The sequence below is a fragment of the Bacillus rossius genome, chromosome 1 (assembly GCF_032445375.1).
Source record: "Bacillus rossius redtenbacheri isolate Brsri chromosome 1, Brsri_v3, whole genome shotgun sequence".
NCBI classification, from domain to species: domain Eukaryota; kingdom Metazoa; phylum Arthropoda; class Insecta; order Phasmatodea; family Bacillidae; genus Bacillus; species Bacillus rossius.
Window position 1 is genome coordinate 241755850 of NC_086330.1, and position 22437 is coordinate 241778286.

General features: G+C 37.1%; 1 protein-coding gene across 2 annotated transcripts in view; it reads right to left on the reverse strand.

Moving 5' to 3' along the window:
• LOC134527420 (collagen alpha-1(V) chain-like) overlaps window positions 1-22437 on the reverse strand; it is a 311179-nt gene that overhangs the window by 100277 nt on the left and 188465 nt on the right. For both annotated transcript variants that reach the window (XR_010074189.1, XM_063360093.1), the window contains exons 12-18: window positions 10969-11274; window positions 10259-10420; window positions 6142-6186; window positions 4069-4122; window positions 3124-3276; window positions 2131-2382; window positions 856-1017 (exon numbers count right to left, since the gene is read on the reverse strand). Coding sequence is in view for 1 of the 2 variants with exons in the window: in XM_063360093.1 (XP_063216163.1) it covers window positions 856-1017; window positions 2131-2382; window positions 3124-3276; window positions 4069-4122; window positions 6142-6186; window positions 10259-10420; window positions 10969-11274 (1134 nt within the window). In the remaining variant the exon portion in view is untranslated. The remainder of the gene's footprint in view (window positions 1-855; window positions 1018-2130; window positions 2383-3123; window positions 3277-4068; window positions 4123-6141; window positions 6187-10258; window positions 10421-10968; window positions 11275-22437) is intronic.

Genomic DNA, 22437 nt, shown 5'->3' on the forward strand with positions numbered 1-22437 from the left:
AAAAAAAATTGTAGCTGTTGTAGAATCTTGGGAATAAGCCTTACAATGGATTTATCTTACACTAATAGGATTGGTTTATTTCTTCTATTACCTTTTGATCTTCGCGAAGAATTAGAATAAAACACATTGTTTGAGAATCCTCCATACATGTACGGGGTCCCCACAGGTCGAGTAGCCAGACGACCAAGGTGATCCGGGGTGATGCCCGACTGGGTCAAACCATGATTGTTCACAAGTGACGAGAGAGGTTTCTCGGGTAAGATTCTTCCCATTCATCCCGTCAATGATCCACCCACACCTCGTCACGCCTCATTGTCTCTAAAGACCCGGGTATCGATGAGACGATAAGAGATACTTCATGAAACTCATTATATACGAATAAATGTACGATAGTGATGAATCATTGTAATTTCACCTTAAAAACTGAGTTCGCATTTATCTTCATAATATATTTTAAAGCAATATTTGTGGACTAATACTACTCAAACGTTTTTCATTAGTGCTGTAACTCTCTCATGAAAATCATTATGAGGACTTTATGACATTAATGATGAAAGATTCTCATCTCAAAGGATTGCCTACAGCGATGAAGACCACGTTTCCTTTAAAAATTAAAGTTCTATCGTGCACTAGTAAGCCATCGCCTTCTACTGAACGCGGCAATTGAGCCATTTCTAATACCAAGCAGGATATTTCCCACACCTTAAAAATCACCGGGATCTGAACCCGGCACCTTGAATCTTTATAGAAACGCCCATACAACTGATATAATAGTCCGGACGTGATGAGTTTAAGGATTGCGAAGAGAGACGCAGGGGCAGGTACACCGTGAAACACGCCAGGTTGCTGACCCACCCTGTCTCCCTTAGCACCAGAAGGGCCGGGTGGACCCTGCGGGCCTTTTCTTCCTTCGGGACCGGGAGGTCCTTCCTTGCCCGGCTCTCCCTGCTGCCCCTTGTCCCCCGAGGCTCCGGGAGGCCCGATAGGCCCCATCTCGCCCTTCAGGCCTGGCATTCCCTGCGAGCATTCCAACAGCTGCATGTACACCATCTTGAGTGCATGATCACATTCCAGCTACGAACCAAGTTAAATAGAATGTTTATAACATTTATAATACTAATTAACAAAAGAGCAGATCAATTACTTATAAATATTTCATCAGATATTTTCTAGATTTTTTAAATTTCTAGATTCTGCATCACAACATATAGAATGCTATTAAAGAGAAGTTTGATGCCTATAAACAAGTATATGGACGGCTTTGCCCACCATGTAGGGTTCTGGCATTTCCTATCATTATTTCAGTTTTATATCTAATTTTAAGCATGTTTTACTGAATAAGCATTGAATATGTCTTTTTATTGTTTATTTATGCTAGATATATTTTCAGATTATTTGCTATTTGTAAATCATGAAATTATTTATAATAAAAATTTCTGCCTTACTTCTTTCACCATCACCCTCTTTAAAAGTTAGTTTTATATGTTTTTATAGTGGGGGGATGCATTCAAATTTATTTCTGAAATTCTATTTTTAAACATGTATTTCCTAACATAATGACTGAGCAAAAAGATATCCCAATGGCAGGTGAAGCCAAGTCTTACAAGAAACACGTCCATGGAAATACTCAGACCATTGTGGGTCAGTGTCCATCGTAAACAGAAGGTTGACTTGTCTTTACTTGATAAGCAAAATAATTATAGAAGAGAGTAAATGGATAAAGCTGTGGGATGGCAGAAAAAGCTCGAGACACAAATCAGGCAGATCCACAACTGAGCTGAGCTTTCCTACAGAGATTAATAAAACCAATACATATTCTAGGAAAAAACATTGTGTTTGAGTGGAATCAGAGTTTCCAGATAGCTAATATGGAATTCTGGGACCAGTTACCTTAAATTTTCCCACATAATGTTGGTAAATAACAAAAAAAATTACATATTCATAGTTATTTAGATTTAATGATTATAGAAAAAATAGTCACTAATTTATTTGAAGGCAAGATGTACAAACAAAAACATGGGGAGTGACAAATTGGTAAAGTAAACCTTCTCAAAAGTTCATACGATTTTTAATGTGATAGCTAAAAGAATAGAAACTATATGGGTGTGGTGGTAGAGCACAGGCACTCACCGGCAGTCCCGACATGCCCCGCTCGCCCGGGAAGCCCGGCAGCCCGGGTCCCCCCGGAGGCCCCGGCTTGCCCTGGGGCCCCGCGGGGCCGGGCTGGCCCTCCTTGCCCGCCTCGCCCGGCTGCCCCGCCTCGCCCGGCACGCCCGGGTGACCCGGCGGACCGGGCTCGCCCACCGGGCCGGGCTCGCCCGTGGGCCCGGGCGGCCCCACCACGCCCGGAGCGCCCGTCGGGCCCAGAGGCCCCGGCTCGCCCTGCAACACACCACCTGCCTATGTATTCTTCATTCTTCTTCGAGTCAAGGGCAACATCCATCTTGTAAGCTTTCAAGCCATTGGGCACCAAGAATTGCAATTAAAGAACATTTTTAAATTGATGAATATTATAAAAACTCCATAATTTACTTCTCAAACGGCAGTTTCCCAAGATGCAACGAAACTTTAAAATTGGTTACTTACAACGAAACAAACTATTTTTTTTTTCAAACGTGCTCATTAACAATCTCTTAGGAAACCTACCAAGAATCAACCACAAAAATTAAATAAAAAATATAATAGAGATAAATAAACCACAACAATTAATAGGTCCGTACTATTCTGTCAAATTTATCAATGTTAAGATACCATAAATATTTATGTTTATTGAAAATTGCTTTTATAAATTAAATACGAAGATTAAAATACTATAAATTCTTGTAAATTAATAAATAGAAGATTGAACGAATATATTTTTGCCTTATTATGTTTGTTTTGTGATATTATGAAAAATTTAATTCAAATTAACCAAAACAATCAAATCATTTAACTATTTCTTTTAATTAAACTATAATAATTTGACAATATGCACTTTAAATTAGATTGCCAAGGGCGTAAGATCACTTTTTTTTTCTATAAGTTCTGCATTTCTTTTAGATGAATCAGTAATTACAATTTCCACCACGAACTACACTTGCTGAGTGGAAATTCATGTGGAAGTCGCCATGTCGACGTCCTTACCGGCGGGCCTCTCTCTCCAGGAGGTCCTTGGACACCGTCCTTGCCGCTAGACCCAGGGGGACCTGGCGGTCCCGCAAAGCCTCTGGGTCCCTCGGGCCCTTGGGGTCCGTTGTCTCCTTGAGGCCCTGGAGGCCCTGGCTGCCCTGTGTCGCCCTGAAACCAAGTTGGTGCCTCGCTGCATCGCGCAAACCCGGCACTGCTTTCCAGATAGTTTGTCGGCTATTATTATAAGACTTGCGCTGTTTTTTTTTTTTGGCGAACTGTTATGAACGGCTTGTTAGTTCAGTGCAGTTTATGTCTAAAAATTAACCCTTTTTTAAGAAAGTTTAAGTTCCATTGTAAACAAAGTAAATTCATCACGCTAAAAACTAAAAATCTGTTTTCATGTTCAAAAAGTTATTTTATTTAAAACTAATTACCGTATTAATGGTATACTTATAAAGCTTTGTAGTCACCGACACTAGGATAAATCTTTTTCTTTATAAATATTAAATTCCATGTGTTACCAGTATTGAAAAGTAATTCAAGCGTTGGCTCCGCGAATGATGATGTTCAAGTCCTGTAATATTACATTTCCCATAGTATTACTTAAAAACACGCATAACGAATCTTTTCATTGTTAATACTTACCGAGTCACTTACGACATCAGCATGAAATGATGGGACCGCTGAATGTTCGTTTACTTTTTCCTTAATTGCAGTCATTCTGTAATTTTTATAATAATTTTAATAACACATGGTTTTGGGAAATTTTTACTTATCAACTGTATTATAGTTGTAATATGGTTATTTATGTAAATATTTAATATTCAGGTTAGCTTAAAGAGGCACCACAAACGTTACCTCTATTAATGATGATGATTAAAAAAAATTATTAAAAAGAACAAAAAACAAATGAACGTTGTCGTGAAAGTATGAGATGTGATGTTAGCAGCAGCAACTCACCTTAGGACCAGGCACTCCCTCCAATCCTCGCCTTCCTCTGGACCCCCTGAAGCCCTGTGGACAGGCCGTCACACCGTCACACCGTCACACCGTCATACGGCTAGCTTACACGCAGCAGACACATTTGTTAGTAAGCGCACTAAACATTTGATACAATATTAATTTTTAATGAATAATTACGTGAATATGTAAAACATGCAAATTAAATATAAAGTATATTTAACTTTAAGTTTTTACAGCTTTATTCTTGAACGTAAGAACAGAAATTTAGGAAGTGCAGTTTTTAATTGTATGTTTTTCATAATATTTCTATATTAATAAATACTATTTTCTCCCCACAAATACTAATTCTGGCAACAATTTTGAGAATTGATTATATCTAGCCTCAGTACATCAATAAGTAAGGAGAAAAATCTTTTTTTAAACATTTATTCTCTTAATTGTTTTGAACACAGCTGAAAAGCACCACCATGATTTCAACTGAATAATTCACTGTATTATTTATAAACCTGAAAATAAATACAAATATTTAGGATGGAGGAAATTAATATATATATATTTAATTGACAAAACATGTATTTAAGCTTATAAATGTAAAAACTTTTTTTGTAAAATTTATACAAACTTATTTAGCTATAGTGATTGTAAATATATTGTTAAATTTAAAAATTGAATTACAGCTCCAATCCAAACCGTTGGCCCAAATAATTAAGCTATATCATAGGTTAATTCTTCGTTTGTGTTAGCATATCTTGTCACCGGTATACATGTAGGTGACAATAATGGTTCACAAAAGCTATCCGCATCGTTAAGAGCCGAGTTTCATAGAAAATAACTCAATAGAGAAGAATAAAGTGATAGAAGATAAACCCGGAGTAAAACTACAGTAAATATGGTTTTGGGGTTATCAAAAAGTAAACTGCAATCGTATCTTATAATCATATGCATGTTTGATTATGTAAAAAAATTTAGCTTTTGCCACATTTTGGGCTGAGTAACAATGGTGTATGTATTAATTCATAGATAAAACTAGTTATAAAAAGCAATAAAATATAAACACCGTAGTCATTAGGAATTACAAACATATCAATTAAAACATTAAGTCAAGCCATTTATAAAATAGCTCATTATTTTTTAAGATATAACTATAAGCACGATGAGAATGATAATTTTAATTTTTATTTTGGTTGATTGGTTATGTGAAATTCTTTTAATTTTGTTTTAAATGCTGTTAGATGGAAATTTTACCAAACACACTAGTGTAAAGACATTAGTACTGGAACAGGATCTACAGTTTTTGGACGAGCCCAAATGTTGTCCGTGGACACGTGACTCGCAGGGTTCATGAGTCTGGAATGCGAGAGGAAGGAGCGTGGAGCAAGGAGAGGAAGAAGCGTGGAGTGAGGAGGGGGAAGAGAGGAGCGAGGAGAGTAAGGAGCGAGGAGCGAGGAGAGGAAGGAGCGAGGAGCAAGGAGAGGAAGGAATGAGGAGCAAGGAGAGGAAGGAGCGTGGAGTGAGGAGGGGGAAGAGAGGAGCGAGGAGAGTAAGGAGCGAGGAGCAATGAGGGGAAGAGAGGAGCAAGGAGAGGAAGGAGCGAGGAGCGATGAGGGGGTATAGAGGAGCGAGGAGAGGAAGGAGCGAGGAGCGATGAGGCGGTAGAGAGGAGCAAGGAGAGGAAGGAGCGTGGAGCAAGGAGAGGAAGGAGTGAGGAGCAAGGAGAGGAAGGAGCGTGAAGTGAGGAGGGGGTAGAGAGGAGCAAGGAGAGGAAGGAGCGTGGAGTGAGGAGGGGGTAGAGAGGAGCGAGGAGAGTAAGGAGCGAGGAGCGATGAGGGGGTATAGAGGAGCGAGGAGAGGAAGGAGCGAGGAGCGATGAGGGGGTAGAGAGGAGCAAGGAGAGGAAGGAGCGTGGAGCAAGGAGAGGAAGGAGCGTGGAGTGAGGAGGGGGAAGAGAGGAGCGAGGAGAGTAAGGAGCGAGGAGCGATGAGGGGGTATAGAGGAGCGAGGAGAGGAAGGAGCGAGGCAGGTGGCGGACAAGGATCCGGTCAGCAGGCTGCTGGAAGGGCAGTCACTCACCCTGGGTCCTGGCTCGCCTCTTTCTCCTTGCTGGCCGGGGCTACCCTGGATGAAAACAACATAGCAATAAGCAACAGTGGGAAGCATACACACCGACACACCACACATTCCTACATGCGCGAGACTGATGCGAAGTACATTTGATATTGTCATTCCATGCCATCTCTATTGCGAGCCTCACTGCATTAGGAGCCCATCTATCCGTCACAGTAAGGGGCGTGAACAGTCTAAGCAATCTAACCTATAATAGCAAAACTACTAAATATTTCGTTCTCAGGCACGATTTTTGATGGAATTTTAGAAATTTTGCCTGTACCAGTATTTCTGCTGTTTTTTTAATTGACCTGAAATACTATATAGGGACAATATTTAAAGGTTTTAACGCTTATCAAGTTAAAATTTTACGGTGTTAAACTATTAAATTGCGAAGATATGATTTGATTTGTCAGGTGAAGCAAAAAACGGCAACATGGCCGTAAAACCTTTCAGCACGATGGAAAGACTGTACACCATTGGAAAGATATGTATGTTGTGCTACTTACCAGCAATTTTTATGTGACTTGTAAATTTTAAATTTTTCATGGAGTCTGACTATTAATTTTGTAATTTTATAATGGAAATTAAATTTTAGGGTGTTTCAATTTTCTTATTTCAAGCCTTCGTTTTGAAATTTGCTTTTGACACTAGGGCACTCTCGCTAGTCATCGGTAGCTTCATGTTCTCATTTTTGTCAGAGCTGTTCACAGCATTTCCTATGCTGCTGGGCCCCAACCTCACGCCACTTTCCCGCCCACGCATTGCCAGCGCAGCTTGTGCTCTGCCCGAGCAAATCTTACCCGCGCTACCCACGCCTAAATACTTTCCTGCAAGACTGAAAATTTCTGACTTTTCACATACACTACATCAGCAATTTTCGTTTTATAACTCCTAAATGTAACACTAAAATCTCTTATTTAGCTCTAAAACCTTTCTCAGAGAATATGCACGTGAATTACAGCGTTATTTTTGTCTCTCAGTGATGTATCAATTCGCTGTTCGGCGTCCGTAACACGCCCCGGCGCCGCTTTGACAACTGTTTCTTCATCTCTTTGCTCGTCGGTGTGTCTTGTTTTCGGCTGTTCATGGAACATCTTAGCTCTCGGTGTACATTTGGTAGGAGTAATTTCGTGAATGGAACAGAAGTCGCTTGGAACGGAATTGTGTAACACGGTGCTGCCATCTGTGAAATTCTCACAAATATCGGAAAAATGGCGAACCCACCTGATTCATTAGAAAATATTTACTTTCACGAACATCGGGGGATGTACTATACGATTGTTGTGCCTAACTAAACTTTATAATTGTACAACTATCCTTTAATAAATTCTTATAATTTATGGTCATAAAATATAATAATGACAACTTCAAAATTTGTATTACAATTTTGACAATCCTTAGTTAACTATAAAATGTAGAGGTAGCACAGCATTTGTCATATTGTAGAGATACAACCAATAGTGAGCCTACATTTTATTCCATGCCATGTTAAAGAGAAGAATTTCGTGACGGAAATTATACTGTTAAATATTCAATGTAGAATCAGCTCAATAACGTTAAGGTTTGTTTGAAAGAAATATTAAAAGACTTAATTCTGTCATTTGAGCAAATACTTAATGTTATAATGTGAGTTAAAAAAGGTGTCAGGTAATTTTGTTTTAATGTACCTATCTATTGGACTCCAGCTTTTAGTGTGAAAAATATTTAAGATATAGCGCCATATTTGAAATAATTTAGAAAACCAACAAGTTGTTAAAAATCTTTAAAGCCATATTTTTTCTAACACAATTTTCCAGAAAAATAAATTATATTGGTTTTTTAAGTCATGATTATATCTTGTTATGAATATTGAAGGTCACAAAATGTATTCCAGGATAGTTCCACTAGGTACCATAAAGTTTATTTTAGGACACCAATGTGGGTAGTACCTACATCACCCGATGATCGTGCAAGTTAATATATACGGGTGATTTTTGTCACACGTAGGTCCGCTATCTTGACTTTGGCTCGTGGCTATACCAGTTTCTGCATGCATGCGCATTGGAATTTCAACCTGTTTTATTAATGTTGTGAATAGCGCGATGATTTCATTGTATTTATAATGCATGCTAACATTTCACCCTCAACGTAAACTCTTGTTCAGTTAGCCTGAGGAATCAGTAGTACCATCTTGTTACACATTGTTACAGTTAGGTTTTAAAAAGAGTAAAAATTTTTGCTTTTTTCTCTTAAATTAATACTTTTCGTATATTTAACAGGTACAGCATTATTTCAATGAATCTTACGTTAAAAATCATGTTCAAGTTTCTTATTATAAAAATTTTTTTCAACATGAAAAACATGAATTTTCTCGTTACTGTGGTTAGATGTTTACACATCACTGGCGAGTACTGAATTACTCGCTCAAATATTTTTCTGTTTATCTTGTAGTCAATAGATTAAATATATTCTAAAAAGACTTCATTCTTTAACATAAGAAGTTTTACTGGTCACCTCACGCGTGTGTTGTGCTCTGCACCAACATGGCAACCTTGTTTTTTTCCCGGGTTTCATATCCATCTTCTTCTATTGTATTGAAGGCATAATTCGAGTCATCTTAATTCGTAGATGAATTTAATTATTTAAATTGAAATTGTACTCCCTCCCCTTTAAGCAACGACTATTTGTCGTTATTTTGTGTTTTAGTTATTTGTGAGTAACACTGCATTTCTGTGATGCAGAGGTCTTGGGTTCCCTGTGTTTCAACAGCTTTCGCGGCTGTCTTCCCATCCACTAGCTTCTATCAGTCCCCAGTGTCTGCGGCGTGTTCCAAGGTGTCATGATGTTCTACAGCTAGGGAAGAAATAAGTTTATCTTCTTTACTAGAATAACCACAACACTGAAATAATTTTGATCGGACTTTAATATTTTATTTCAACTAAAATGCTATTTAAATTTATCTGTAAGTGGTCCATTGGTCAAATATAATTTTTGCATATATTCTCGGCAGAATTTTTAACTTCTTTATAAACATGTTGTGAATAATAAAAGGTTTTGACAAGTAAAAGAAAAGAATCTCCGAATGTGTTTTATTATTTCTTAAAATGTAATGTTGAAAATAAAAATTTCCCAGCAGTAGTTTAAAACAAAAATTATTTATTTAAGGGGCCCGCCTACCTGGGCACACATACGGTGTGCAGAGCTTCAGGAAAAACAACGCGATTTCAAAACTACTCAAGATATCCGAGTGGGGCCTATTTACGAATAGCATTTAAGAGTTCGCTGAGGACCGAAAAGTACTTTTAATTTCGGATTAAGTTTTTAAACTGTATTTTTAGAAGCGTTAAAATGCCTAAAACGCGTGTTTTCAGAGTAATTTTTAGGCATAAAACAATCAGTACAGATTCTTGAAAGTACTTAAGGGGCTTGCATAACACCTTTATCTTCATTTCTCCGCCATATAATGTTACGGTCACCGCTCAAATTTCACAGTTATCTTGTGACGACGAGACGAATGCGCGCCAGTTCAGAGCCTTGCGCTTAGAGGCTATACCGCGCTGGAAGCACCAGCGAGCGTCGCGCTTATCATCCCGCCTCACTAACACACATACACCCCTGACGAGGCGGGCCCCTTAATGTAGGACTTAAAATTACCTTTTAAAACCTGATTTTGTTATAAAGGTTTTTTTTTTCAGTAATCATCTAAGCTTTTGTACTAAATAAACAAAGATAGATGGTTGCTGTGTAGAAGTGAAAGGCAGCTAGCTTAATGAACGCACTTGCTTCACTCGTATTGCTTCTTTGCACCTAGGTATAAAACACACCAAATAATATAGGTAAGGTGGAACTGCACCTTAAAACTCATTCTCACATGCCATGTTGGCTATTTAATGGTTTTGTCATTTATAACACATGAGTCATTTTCCTGTGAATTTATCTTGTTTTTTTGTTTATATTATTTTGTGCTTTACATTATGAGCGAGATGAAAATGGCACACAAGTGATAATAATTATGGGCATTTGCGTGACATTTTACTGCACCAGAAACATTTTTAAGGAAACATAAATTGCCAAAGTGATATCACGACACGAGGCCACTCACCCGGTCGCCCTTGTCGCCGGCGGGGCCGCCGCGGCCCTCCGCGCCCTTGTCGCCCTTCTCGCCCGGCTGGCCCGGGTAGCCCGCGAAGCCCGGCATGCCCGTCTTGCCCTTGTCGCCGGGCTGGCCGGGCGGGCCCGCCTCGCCGCGCGGGCCCTCGAAGCCCTGCGCAAGCGTTCCTCGCTTCCTCGCTTCACCCGCTCTTCCAGTGTTGCTCTCGTTGCATTCAGTTGCACTAACTCTACGTAAACTTCATTTAATTTTTGTATTGCCATGATAATCAATACCAAATTATTATTTATTTTATATAAAATATTTTTAATAATAACCAAAATGTTTTTTTTTTTTTTACATTTCAAAATCAAAATTTAATGAACATAGTATTTTAACAAGATGTCCTGAATAAATATTGTATTATTACGAAAACACTTTTCATGCATGTGAAATTACAATACTTAAAAAAACAACTAATATGTTAAAAACAAAAGGTATGCACACCACGAAAACAGAGCAACTGATAGAAAAGTACAAAAAAAAAAACACAAAGTAGGGCTTGAAACTTGTAACCATTATGCAGTGTGGATAATATGTAATATGTAATACCTTAATAATATAAAAAGGTTATTCTCTTCCCTAATAAAATATAATGAACAAATGCAAACAACTACCAGACTGGAGACGGAACGCGGGGACAGGGGACTCGGAAGGCTCACCTTGGGGCCCTCGGGGCCCTCGAGGCCCGGGGCGCCGCTCGGCCCGGCGGGCCCGTGCTCGCCCTTGCTGCCGGCGTCGCCCTTCTCGCCGTCCGAGCCGCGGTCGCCCTTGTCGCCCTTGTCGCCCGCCGCGCCCCGCTTGCCCTCGTCGCCCTTGACGCCGCGCGCGCCGGCGAAGCCCTGGGCGCCCTGCGGGCCGGGCGGGCCCGAGTCGCCCTTGGGGCCGGCGGGGCCCTGGTTGCCGGGGTGGCCCGGCGCGCCGTCCGCCCCGGGCAGGCCTGGCATGCCGGGCTTTCCTGGCGGGCCCTGCGCGTCACACCCACACTGTGTCGTCTGGACAGCGCGCACACAGTGGCAACTGCACAGCATTCTTAAAACAAGTGTGTGTACTTATGTACGAGTATTAGAAGTTATACAACTATCTGATTAAATACACTAAACCATGCTGAAGTTTATTGTTATATAGATTCATTCAATAAATACTCAATATTCAATATTAATATAAACACATATAGGTATAAAATGCATTATTTAATTTAGTAAAATAAACAAGATCAATTAAAATTAATAATGAAAATCAATAGTTAAGCTAAAAAAATTAAATTTATTATATTAATTAATAGGGAAGCTATGAAGCAAATAATATATAAATCCAGAAACATAACCTGAATTATTAAAATACACTTGAAAAAACATTTTTAAAAGTTTATAAACACAATTTCTATAACAAATATACACAATAAATATATGTTTTTAGTTATATGGACCTGTATTCAATATCAATTACTCAATTTCTGAACGCGACTCACATGTAGTTCCACACCCGCCACTAGAATTTACCCCCGGAGCAACTAAGTCAACTATCGAATCATTCGAAAGTTAAGAGCGAAGGATTAAAATATAAAATGAAAATGTCTCCTATAAAAACAATGTGTGAATGGAGCTCACACGCGATACAAGTGAAATTTCTTGCTTATTAGGTAGAAAAAGAGTTAAATTTATATTTTTTTGCTGAACAAATTATAAAAATTATGAATATTAAGAGAGCGAGTGTGATATTTAAAAAAAATGGGGCCATCATCAGCATTCTGTAATCCCTCATGTGTTCAAAGGCACTTTTTGGCACCTCTTTTGGCAATTAATTCATATGTTTCATTTAATAATAAATCCTATCTGCTTCGTCATTATTATTCTTAGGCATGGTGTTAAATCACGATACCTAACTGAATACAATACAAGAAGAGAAAACTCCAATTGAAGATAAATTACACTTGTAAAGCTAATCTCTTGAGTCCATACAAGTAGGTAGGATTGGTTCGTCCTGGGGCACCGGTGATCAGTAGGGGAGCCAGGAAGACACGGCGTACATTTTGGATTGTATCACTTCCGGCCATCATGGATTAGTCATTTCCGACGTCCAACTTGGATTATGTCATTTTGGCGGCCATCTTTAATGGCCTCAATATTGACCATTGACCGCGGTGGCAATCAAGGTTACTACCATTTTATTTTCTACAACATTCCATTATTTTGTTTTATTATAGGATATTACATTTTTGAAATATGAAAATAAACCCGCCATCTATAAAATCCGTAATTATTATCCAAATATTTGGGAAAAAAAAATTTTTATTAAAAATTTAATACTTTTTACCACCATTTTGAATTCGAATCCACTCCTTTGCATTATACTTTTCGTGAAAGATGACATTATCATCAAAAATTCCACTCCTGAGCGTTGCACTATTCGTTACAACGACATAATCATTGAACACCCCTCTCCTGTGCAATGCATTTTTCATTTAATTGCACTGTCATTTTTATTTCGTCTTCTGGATACTGCCATCTTTTTTTTATGGTGTATATTCCTAAAGTACGTCATTGTATGTATGGACTTAAGGTCAAGTTTCTATCCAATACCAATGTTGTTATGAACTTTAGCCTATACACAAAATATCCACAAAATTTAAAAAAAAAAATTGGTTGTCTGTAAAGTCAGTTTACGGACGATAGTTTTAACGTGACAACGTCATAACAAAACATTAATGAAATGATTGCATAGTTTTATGAATAAAATTAAATAATTTTATTGAATTATCACTATTTTGTATGGATACAAGGAAGGAGTGAAATGGAATCTACAATTGAATTGATACATTTACTTTTATTTGCACTCATTAATTGAAATATGTTTATTACTTTAACGAATAGATTATTTTAATTATAACTCTTATACATGTTTGCTATTTAACTTCAAGATCGTCTAGAATGTTTTACGCTTTTTCGCAATAACACAAATTTAACGACGAAGTTTGTTCATCGTGAAATTAGCTAAACGTATAATTTAATAAAAATGCCATTACAGTTGATAAAATAAGTATTAGTAAGTTTAAGAAAGAATTTCGGCTTTATTCTCCAACCCAGACGCTCGTGGTGCGCTGGGGCCGAGATTAAAATTCGTCGAGAATATTTTACGTTTTTATGTCTTCCAGTGCTCAAAATGATATGCAATTGTGGCCCCGGGCACGAAAATAATATTTGTAATTCATTAATAATAACTCCCCTCTCGATAAACAAAGGAAAATATGTATTAACGAGTGCCTGGTTGGCGCGGAAGCGGCTAGATACCGCGATTCGTTCGTTCGCGTCTGTCACCGTAGATGACAGCACCGTAGGGGAATAAAATTATTTAAATTTTATAATACGATTATAAAACAATACGCACCCCAAATACACCAAAATTATTTATAATGTGTTACAATATTTTTTAAAACATTGTGCAATAGATCCCGGGTGTAATTTGAATTATTATGTGTAACTGTAAAACACCATTGTTCGTAAAAAAAGGTATTTTAAAATTCAATATTACTTTTAAATAACCGTACCGATTGTGCTGAAAATCGGGGGACGATCGTTAAATTACATAATAATACTAATTCAAAGGACATAAACATGATTGAAAAGTCAAATCGAAGGTTGTTCCAATCGAGTTGAAGAAAGATGCGGCGCTAAGCGTACAATGAGTGTAACGGGACACACCGTAGTCGGAAAATGTGCTTTACGGACACTTTTTCGTGCGTGCAGCCAGCGTTCATCGATTTATTAGACATTGTCACGTCAAAAAACACACAAATATCGGCAAATTTATTAAAGTCTACAGCCATTCAGTTTATGTTGGTGGCCAGTGATGTCATGGATTGAATAAACCAAAAAAATCCATACATTTTTCGTAAATAAATGCAAAACATTGTCTAATTAAAAAAATATTAATTGTCACAGTCATTTTATTTATATTAATGGCTATGATTAACATTATTTCTTAGTGACATGTCATTTCATTCATAAAGACATTACATATATATAACAGATTTATATGTGTAAAATAAGATATATGTTATACTTAATTTAACAAATTAATAATCTCATCAATGCAGATGCGATGATTATATTTATTTTAATAGCTTTTCTTTCAAAAAATTTTATTTTATTTTATACTGCCATCAAAAACATCACACCATTCAGAAACAGAAAATTTCTAGAGTACTTATTCAGAATAACCATTCACTATTATCTCTTGTAAGCAGGAACGTGTTTGTGTATTCGTATTTTAAAGCTGCATGATAGTAGATATATATATATATATATATATACTAGCTGCCCGACCCGGCTTCGCACGGCTATACTAATGGAAAAAGAATTATGCCACATCTCCCATTTACAGTAATGGTAAATATAAAAAATTCATTGAAAATTTATTACAATGCTGTATAATGTACCGGAGAAAAAATGAATAGCACCGATGGTTTCCCGACTCGTGCACGCAACGTACAACTGATATACCCGTTCTTCGCTACGGCAGTCTACAGGCAGATCACTCTTGCGCCGCTCATTATACATGCCCCTCCTTGTGGGTACGCCACTGCCGCGCGATGCCCGTTGCCATGGAGACGCAGAAGGCATGAACAATGCAAAATACTGTTCTCATGCAGACAAAGTACCCACTGTTGCCTGGTTTTAACCACCTATGCTATGGGATCTAATTTTCGGAAAATGTCATCCTGCGTAACATAAGGAACATTACTGTGAAGTTTCAAGTCTGTAAAATATAAATACTTGAAAAAAAAGGGCAATTTTTGATATTTAAAGTACTTGCAAAATTTCAACGGTGATGAGGACTGCACTAACAATGAAATAGCCGTTGCCATAGAGACGAATGAAGCATCAACAAAGCAACAGCCGTTGCCATGGTGATTTCCTACCAAAAACTGGAAATAAAAAAAAAATTAGGGGTGGACTACCCCTAACATTTAGGGGGATGAAAAATAGATGTTGGCCGATTCTCATAGATACCGGATAAGCACAAAAAATTTCATCAAAATCGGTCAAGCCGTTTCGGAGGAGTATAGCAACGAAAACTGTGACACGAGAATTTTATATATAAGATATATATATATATATACATATATATATATATATACACTAGATAATGCCCGGCATGCATTGCAATGCCTCAATCAATTTTTTTTGTAATTTTTTAAACGTACACTAAGCATCTCTCTTTATCTCTCTAATTCTCTATCTATCTATGTATATCTCTTTAACTCTCTCTATCTATCTATTTATATCTCTATCTCTCTATATCTTTCTACATATATATCTCTATATATCTTTCTAGCGGACCAGACAGACATTGTCCTGCCCAAATGTACATATGGCGGTAAGTATTTCTACGCTGGACATTTTGTAACTTCTCATTATACATACCCCTCCTCTTGGGCACGCCACTGCCGTTACCAAAAACCTTTCCCATGGTTACGCAGAAGGCAACAACAATGCAAAAGCCCGTTGCCATGGAGGCTAATTATAAACAATGCTTCGTTTTTTGCTTTTAAAGCGTGTTTTTTTAGTTTTTTCTTAACTCAGAATCGAGATAAAATATCCAATTGTGAATCTAAACCATCCTCGAATCCCCGTGAACTCACACAAAAAATTTCATCAAAATCGGTCCAGGCGTCTAGGAGGAGTTCAGTGACATACACACGCACACAAGAAATATATATATATATATATTAAATTTTTCTCTTGTAAGCTAGAAAACACATTAACGTATTCGTGTTTAAAAGCTGCATGGAAGCAGATATTTTAATATTTGCGTATAAATGAGCATTCCACTCTTATCCGAGTCCAATTTAAGCATGATTATTTGAGAAATACAGATTTTGTTATAAAATACTAAGTAGTATGCAGGTAAAATATAATTTATTTAAATAAATTAAGACTTTTCACAAATCACTTAACAACAAAGAATCTCATGAGAAAACTATATATACCCGACAACCAAAAAAAATTACTTATTAATTGTCTCCCGACATATCTGTGGGTTAGAATGCGAATTCCATCCTTGCTTATAATGCGCTTGTCGTCAATCCACTTTATGGTCAGCTTGGTTGTACACTCTCCATTGGGTATGTGCTGCCTCGAGAGTATGGCTCTAACTGCAAGCCTCTTTGTGTGGTCTTCTTGCAGGGCATCCTAATAATCGCAAAGCCAATGCGGTTATTGGCCACAAAACAATGACAACAACACTTGTAGGAATACAGTTTAGCCTGTAAAGTGACAAACTCACAAATCAGTTTCTTCCTGTAGTCATCCTTAAATTTTCCAGCAACATTTTTGCTAAGGGGAGAGAAGCAAGGGTGGTAGTAAGAGTAGCAGCTGTTGTCGAATGCTGAAATAAATATAGTGTCGACTTTAAGGTCAGAGTAAAAGTCTGCTCCTTGTTACTCATAAACAAAACTGTTTATGTACATGTAAACTAGATTATTGATGTCATCATATGTGGGTTTCATGGTATTGTAGTGAAAATTTACATAACAGTCATTTAAAGGAAAAGTACTGTGGGCCCTGGAATTATCCGCTTTTAAAAAACGATAGCCTCGTGGTTCAGGTGGACAAGAGACCAATTAGATTCGCGCATCGTGAGGTTCGTGACGAATGGGTGGTACACCAGTTTCTTAAACCAATTATCAGAGCACACCAACTCCATTTTGAGCCTACGTCTCTTATTTTCAATCAATTCCCCGAATGCACAGTTTACAGCGAGCTTAAAGAATTCCATTTCGAACTCGTTGCCTGCAGCTTTGCGCTTGTCGAATATACAGCTCCAACCATGTCGACTGTTCGATAGGAGAACTCGCTGTAATTTGGTCACTCTCAGTTCATGTGCTATTGCCTGTTGTAGGTTTATGTAATACACAATGTAGTGCTCTTTATTTTCAAGTGTAGTTATTTTTTTAATTTATTTTTGACCAGACAGACACTGATTGATTGGAAGAAATGGTGGGTCTTTGTGATTTTTGAGGAGCTCTGGATTACACCAGGTCACACTCGCTAATGTAGACTATATGTACATCGCCCCATTTGAAATGACGAAAAGGGAGCGTCAGGGACATTTTATATCCATACAAATTGTTTGCATCAATGTACTCCAGAAATGAGAAATGTTTGGTTGCATCATATGTCTCTGGCATATAATGCTGTTTACCACACAGTGACACTTGATGCTTTGTGCAATACCATCCCAAATATACAAACATATACATATCATAATCAGTTAGAAGCTACAGTTTTACACATGTGGTGCGAAGCATAGCATCGTAAACGAACCCAGGGCAGCAAATGTAGTCAGAGGGGTCTAAACTTTATGTCTCTAAGCACCAACTACAAAAATTTTCAAATACATCTGCCAGGATGTCTTCAAGTACAAGTCATACAAGTCAGCATAGTCTCCCAAAGTAATACACTGATAGTTGCCGCAGATCTTTCGTGTGTGTGCATTATCTTTCTCGGAAATCACAGAATCAGCCAGAATGTTGTAGAACTCGATGCATGGAAGACTCTTTTTAACAAATCAAAAAAAATAATCAATAAAATCATACAGGAAGCCCTCCTTGCATTTAATCTACTGTAGTTTATCAATTGTGATAAATTTAAAAGTAATTATAAATTTTTTCAAGAAAAAATTCAGCAACAGAAACGAGATCACGGATCAAAAAGCAAAATGTATCGACAAACAGGATACTGAACTTATCACACATCTTCTTAGAAAAAATTATCAGTTATTCCTCGGAGTTAGAAATAATGAAAATAAATATCTTTCCTGTTGTATCCCACTTTAATGATAATGATGGTTTGGTTGTATGCCAGGTTGTAGAAGAATACAATCAACTTCATGCATATATATCCCAGAAAATTGGAATTATTACACACATCTGCCAGGTATTCGCCAGTTAAGTGATTGTGATCACGGTCTTTCTTTGCAGTCCCTCCAAGAGAGTGGAATGATGGGAACAGACATAGAAAATATTTTCAGTGTATACTGTCCCATTTAGAGAAAGCAGGACAAAAATTTGTTTTCTTTACACTTCAGGCTGAAATGGAAGTGAAAAATTAAGGATTCCAAAAATGGTGTATTTATCAGCTATCATGTAAATGCAGTAGAAGTTGGCCTATGGATTTGGTAGTGCATTATGTTTGGATCATCAGGATTCAGCTGGCTTGTATGTGTTTTCTCGACGATAGATAAAAATCACAAGAAACAACAAAAATAATCTTGTAGTCATTGAGGAAATTTTTGAACTGAATAATTTCATCAAGCTTTCGAATTTCCATTTCAACAGTATCATATTTTTTACAGTACACAGTTTTTTTCTCTTAATAATATTGAAGTCCATTGAGACTGCCAACCCGTTTATGTTCATTATAATGCTTGAAACATCATTGACATATATTAATAGCATCATTTGTTGTAGTGAGATAGAAGTGCGACAAGTAGGAAAAATTATTTTTATATATAAAATGGAACGAATTGACTTAAAACAAAAAACAGAAGATCGATTTGTTTTTTTTTCTTAATGACTCATTCTAATACAATCTTTTTGTTCTCATCTATGTTGTAAACGTTTATGGAGGCACTAGAATTATATTTTTCAAACAGAGAAATCTGACGAAAAATAGTAAGAAACCCGATATTGGCGAAGTCGTATTTTTCCTCCAAGTTAATTTAGTGTTGGTTAACTCATTTATGGTTCTTACCCTTCACAAACGAGACCAGGATCGCCTACTAAAAAAAGGCGATATTCTAGGTCTTTTGGATTGATCGCTGCTATTTCGTTTCGACACAGGTAGATAATTCGAAGTAGGAGCCAGCATAAAGTGGAATAAGCTTATTTATTCCAGTTGAAGACACTTAAAAGCATCTATCTGGATCTCTTACCTATGTAGATGTTAGATATGGATTCAGTTATGGCATGATCCTTTTCGTGAACTATGTAGAAGGGAAAATTTATGGATTTGAAGGTCTTTATTCTTTACATTTGTTTATTTGATTTTCGTAGTCCCACTCAAGCAATATGTTTTACTTATGCGTACCACTCTCCTGAATATTACAGTCCAAGTACATAAATATGTCATTGGCAGAACCATTATTATTTATTGCTACATAAGTCTTTAAATTATCTCAGAATCATACTTCGTAATGGAGCAGGAAACTTGCACACCTTTATGTTGTTGTGGAGTGATTCAGTCTTTGAGAAATCTTTAGTGTCTTTGTCACATGAAGGCACTTTGTAGATAGATTAGAGACTGCAAGCCATCTTTTTATGCAGACTGGTGACATCAGCGTGGATGAAGGTTTGGTTGTAGAATCTACACTGGTTGGTTGTTGCCATAGTGGTAGCACCTGTACTTGAAGCTAGATGTTGCTGCATCATTTTACTGCGTGCAACTATTTTTCCACACACATGACACTGTTGAAGGTCACACTGTATGTTGTCGCCACACTGAAGCTCATGTTGGTACCGGTTCTTAGCCACTGTAAAGGTAGCAGGTCGGAAATGGCATTTTTGAATGGTAGATGCCATCACGACAATAGGTACACGAAGGAAGCTTGATGTATGGAGAACTATTACAAAAGAATTAAGAAAACACTGTAGCTGGATATTACATGACAAACTTTTGCAAACATAATTTAATTCCTACTCATTGATACAAAACCTACAAACGTCAACATCATAAAAAAAATTCATTTAGTACTCCATACTTGAAACTAACTAAAAATTACTCAAATGCTAGCAAATGGAAAAGTACTGATGACTAACAAGTCACACACAATTCAAGCTAAAAATATTAATTGAGCTGGTAACTGGTAACCTACACGGAAGTTAAAGCCAGCCAAAAATCATTCAAATTCTGATAACTAAAAAACACTAAATTATTAGAATATTTAAAGTTTAGATAATATCAAAATCTTAAGCCGAAAAAATATTCAAAGTCCTGGTAAATATGTATGTACACAAGAGCTAGCAGAGACACATTCAACTCATGTTAAAAAAACCGAAAATAAACATACCTCAGAAAACAATAAGGGTACCTACTAATGTAGAAGGCGATGTAGCATTCGCAGTATAAATCTCGGTAGTTCGCACAGCAAAACTCACAAACGAACTAGTTCACACAACTCCAAGAACACAATTAAGCCCTGAAAGCTAATCATCCGCTTTTTATAGTCGCAGAACTACTTTTTAACCGATTTAGAAGATCCAATAAAAACATAATATTTTTGAAGAATCCACCAATAGTAATGAAGTATGTGAAGGAGGTAAGAATGTGTTGTGACATTGCATTTTGTGGTGTGGCATGAACTCAAAATGTTTTTCCTTTTGTTTTTTTTTTGTTGGCAAATTGGACATCACTTAGGCTCAATTTTGTGGGAATAATTTTTTTGTTGTGGTTAGATGACAATGTGTTTTTAATGTTGTGTAAAAATATATATAACTATATTCTAAGGTGAATTTGAGAAGTTTATTATTAACCTAAAGTGAAGTGCCTCAAGATATACAAAAGTATAAAAATATATATGGACGATAAACATTTATGAAACTAATATTGAAATAACTTAATCTTTTTAAACTACTTTACCTGTATTATTTATCATTTTGGAACTGAACCTGTCTTTTTATAATTTTGTCTATCGAGTATGACATCTTGTGTCAATATATATGACCTCATACTTCAAGGAAGGCCACCTTTGCTGCACTCTTAATCTTTTGTGGTCAGCCATCATGTTAAGATAACACCTTTTATTGTGCCTTTTAAATCCATTTGATTATGTGGTAAATTCTTAACTTCAGACCACCATTTGGGAGAATTTTCTTGCTTGATTCCCCCGGAATTATTTTAAATATTTATTTTTGTCTGATGTCTTATATTTTCTATTTTTTTCAATTTTTTTTAACTGTCCTTATCTGGCGTGAGACATCCGGGCCCATGCTTGATTAAGTCCATTAAGTACCGGGACGGGAGTGAGCCTTTCTCCTCCGCTTACGGCCTCAGGATGCTGCCTGCAATTTCAGGAAAGTCACTACCATATTTATATTTCAGCATAAAGCATGTTTGCGCATGAGCATTCCTTGTTAGACTTCCACATCGAAATTCTAACCTACCCAATGACAGGACTTTTTTTTATTATCAACCTAAAAAATAAATTTTCTTTTAATCATTTGTATAAAATGATGTAATTAATTGTAATTGCCACTATGGTATAACAAGTTCTTGCTTTAACATTTTGTTTTGTCTTTGCGGGTCCCTCAAGTTTATTTATATCTGTTGTGTGTAAACATTGAAAATGATAACATTATTAATTTGACAGACATATTTATTCTTCGCAACCAGGATAGCTCGTTCACTGAGCCAATCATAAGTTCTATACTTAATTTAAATATTCGGAAATACTTTTTCGATCAGTTCTTCTTTCGATGTTACTAAATTACAAAATTTTTCAGGAAATGATTTTCGTCTTGACGTCTCATCGACTGGCAGTTGTCCGTTTCCAATGTCCAGTAATTGTCGTGAGAATACCTCGGCTAATTGATCGTTCTGCAGCTGGACACGCATATCTGTAGTCAATTGCAATGTATGTACGTGTCGCCATAATGTTCAATATTTCAGGCAAACGTTTATTTAGTCCGCTGGTGTCGATAGAGAAATTACTGGCAATGTTTGCCTAAAATCTCCTGCGAGCAATATCAATGCATTCCCGAACAGTTTAATGTTTCCACGCAAATCTCGCAACGATCGATCAAGATCTTCAAGCCATTTTTTATCGGCCATCGTGCATTCATCCCAAACAATGAGCTTACATTTTTGTACTTTTCTGGATGCTTTGGAAAAATTTCATGTGGGAGTCTCGATGATATGCATGTTTATTGGCAACTTCAGAACTGAATGAGCAGTCCTTCCACCTGGTAACAATGTCGCAGCTATTCCAGACGAAGCCAGAGGTAAGTCTATGTCATTTTTTGATCGAACAGTTGCCATAATCAATCTGCTAAGGAATGTTTTCCCAGTTCCTCCTGGCGCATCCAAGAAGAAAGTCCCCCCAACTCCGCCATTTATCATTTGCATTATGTG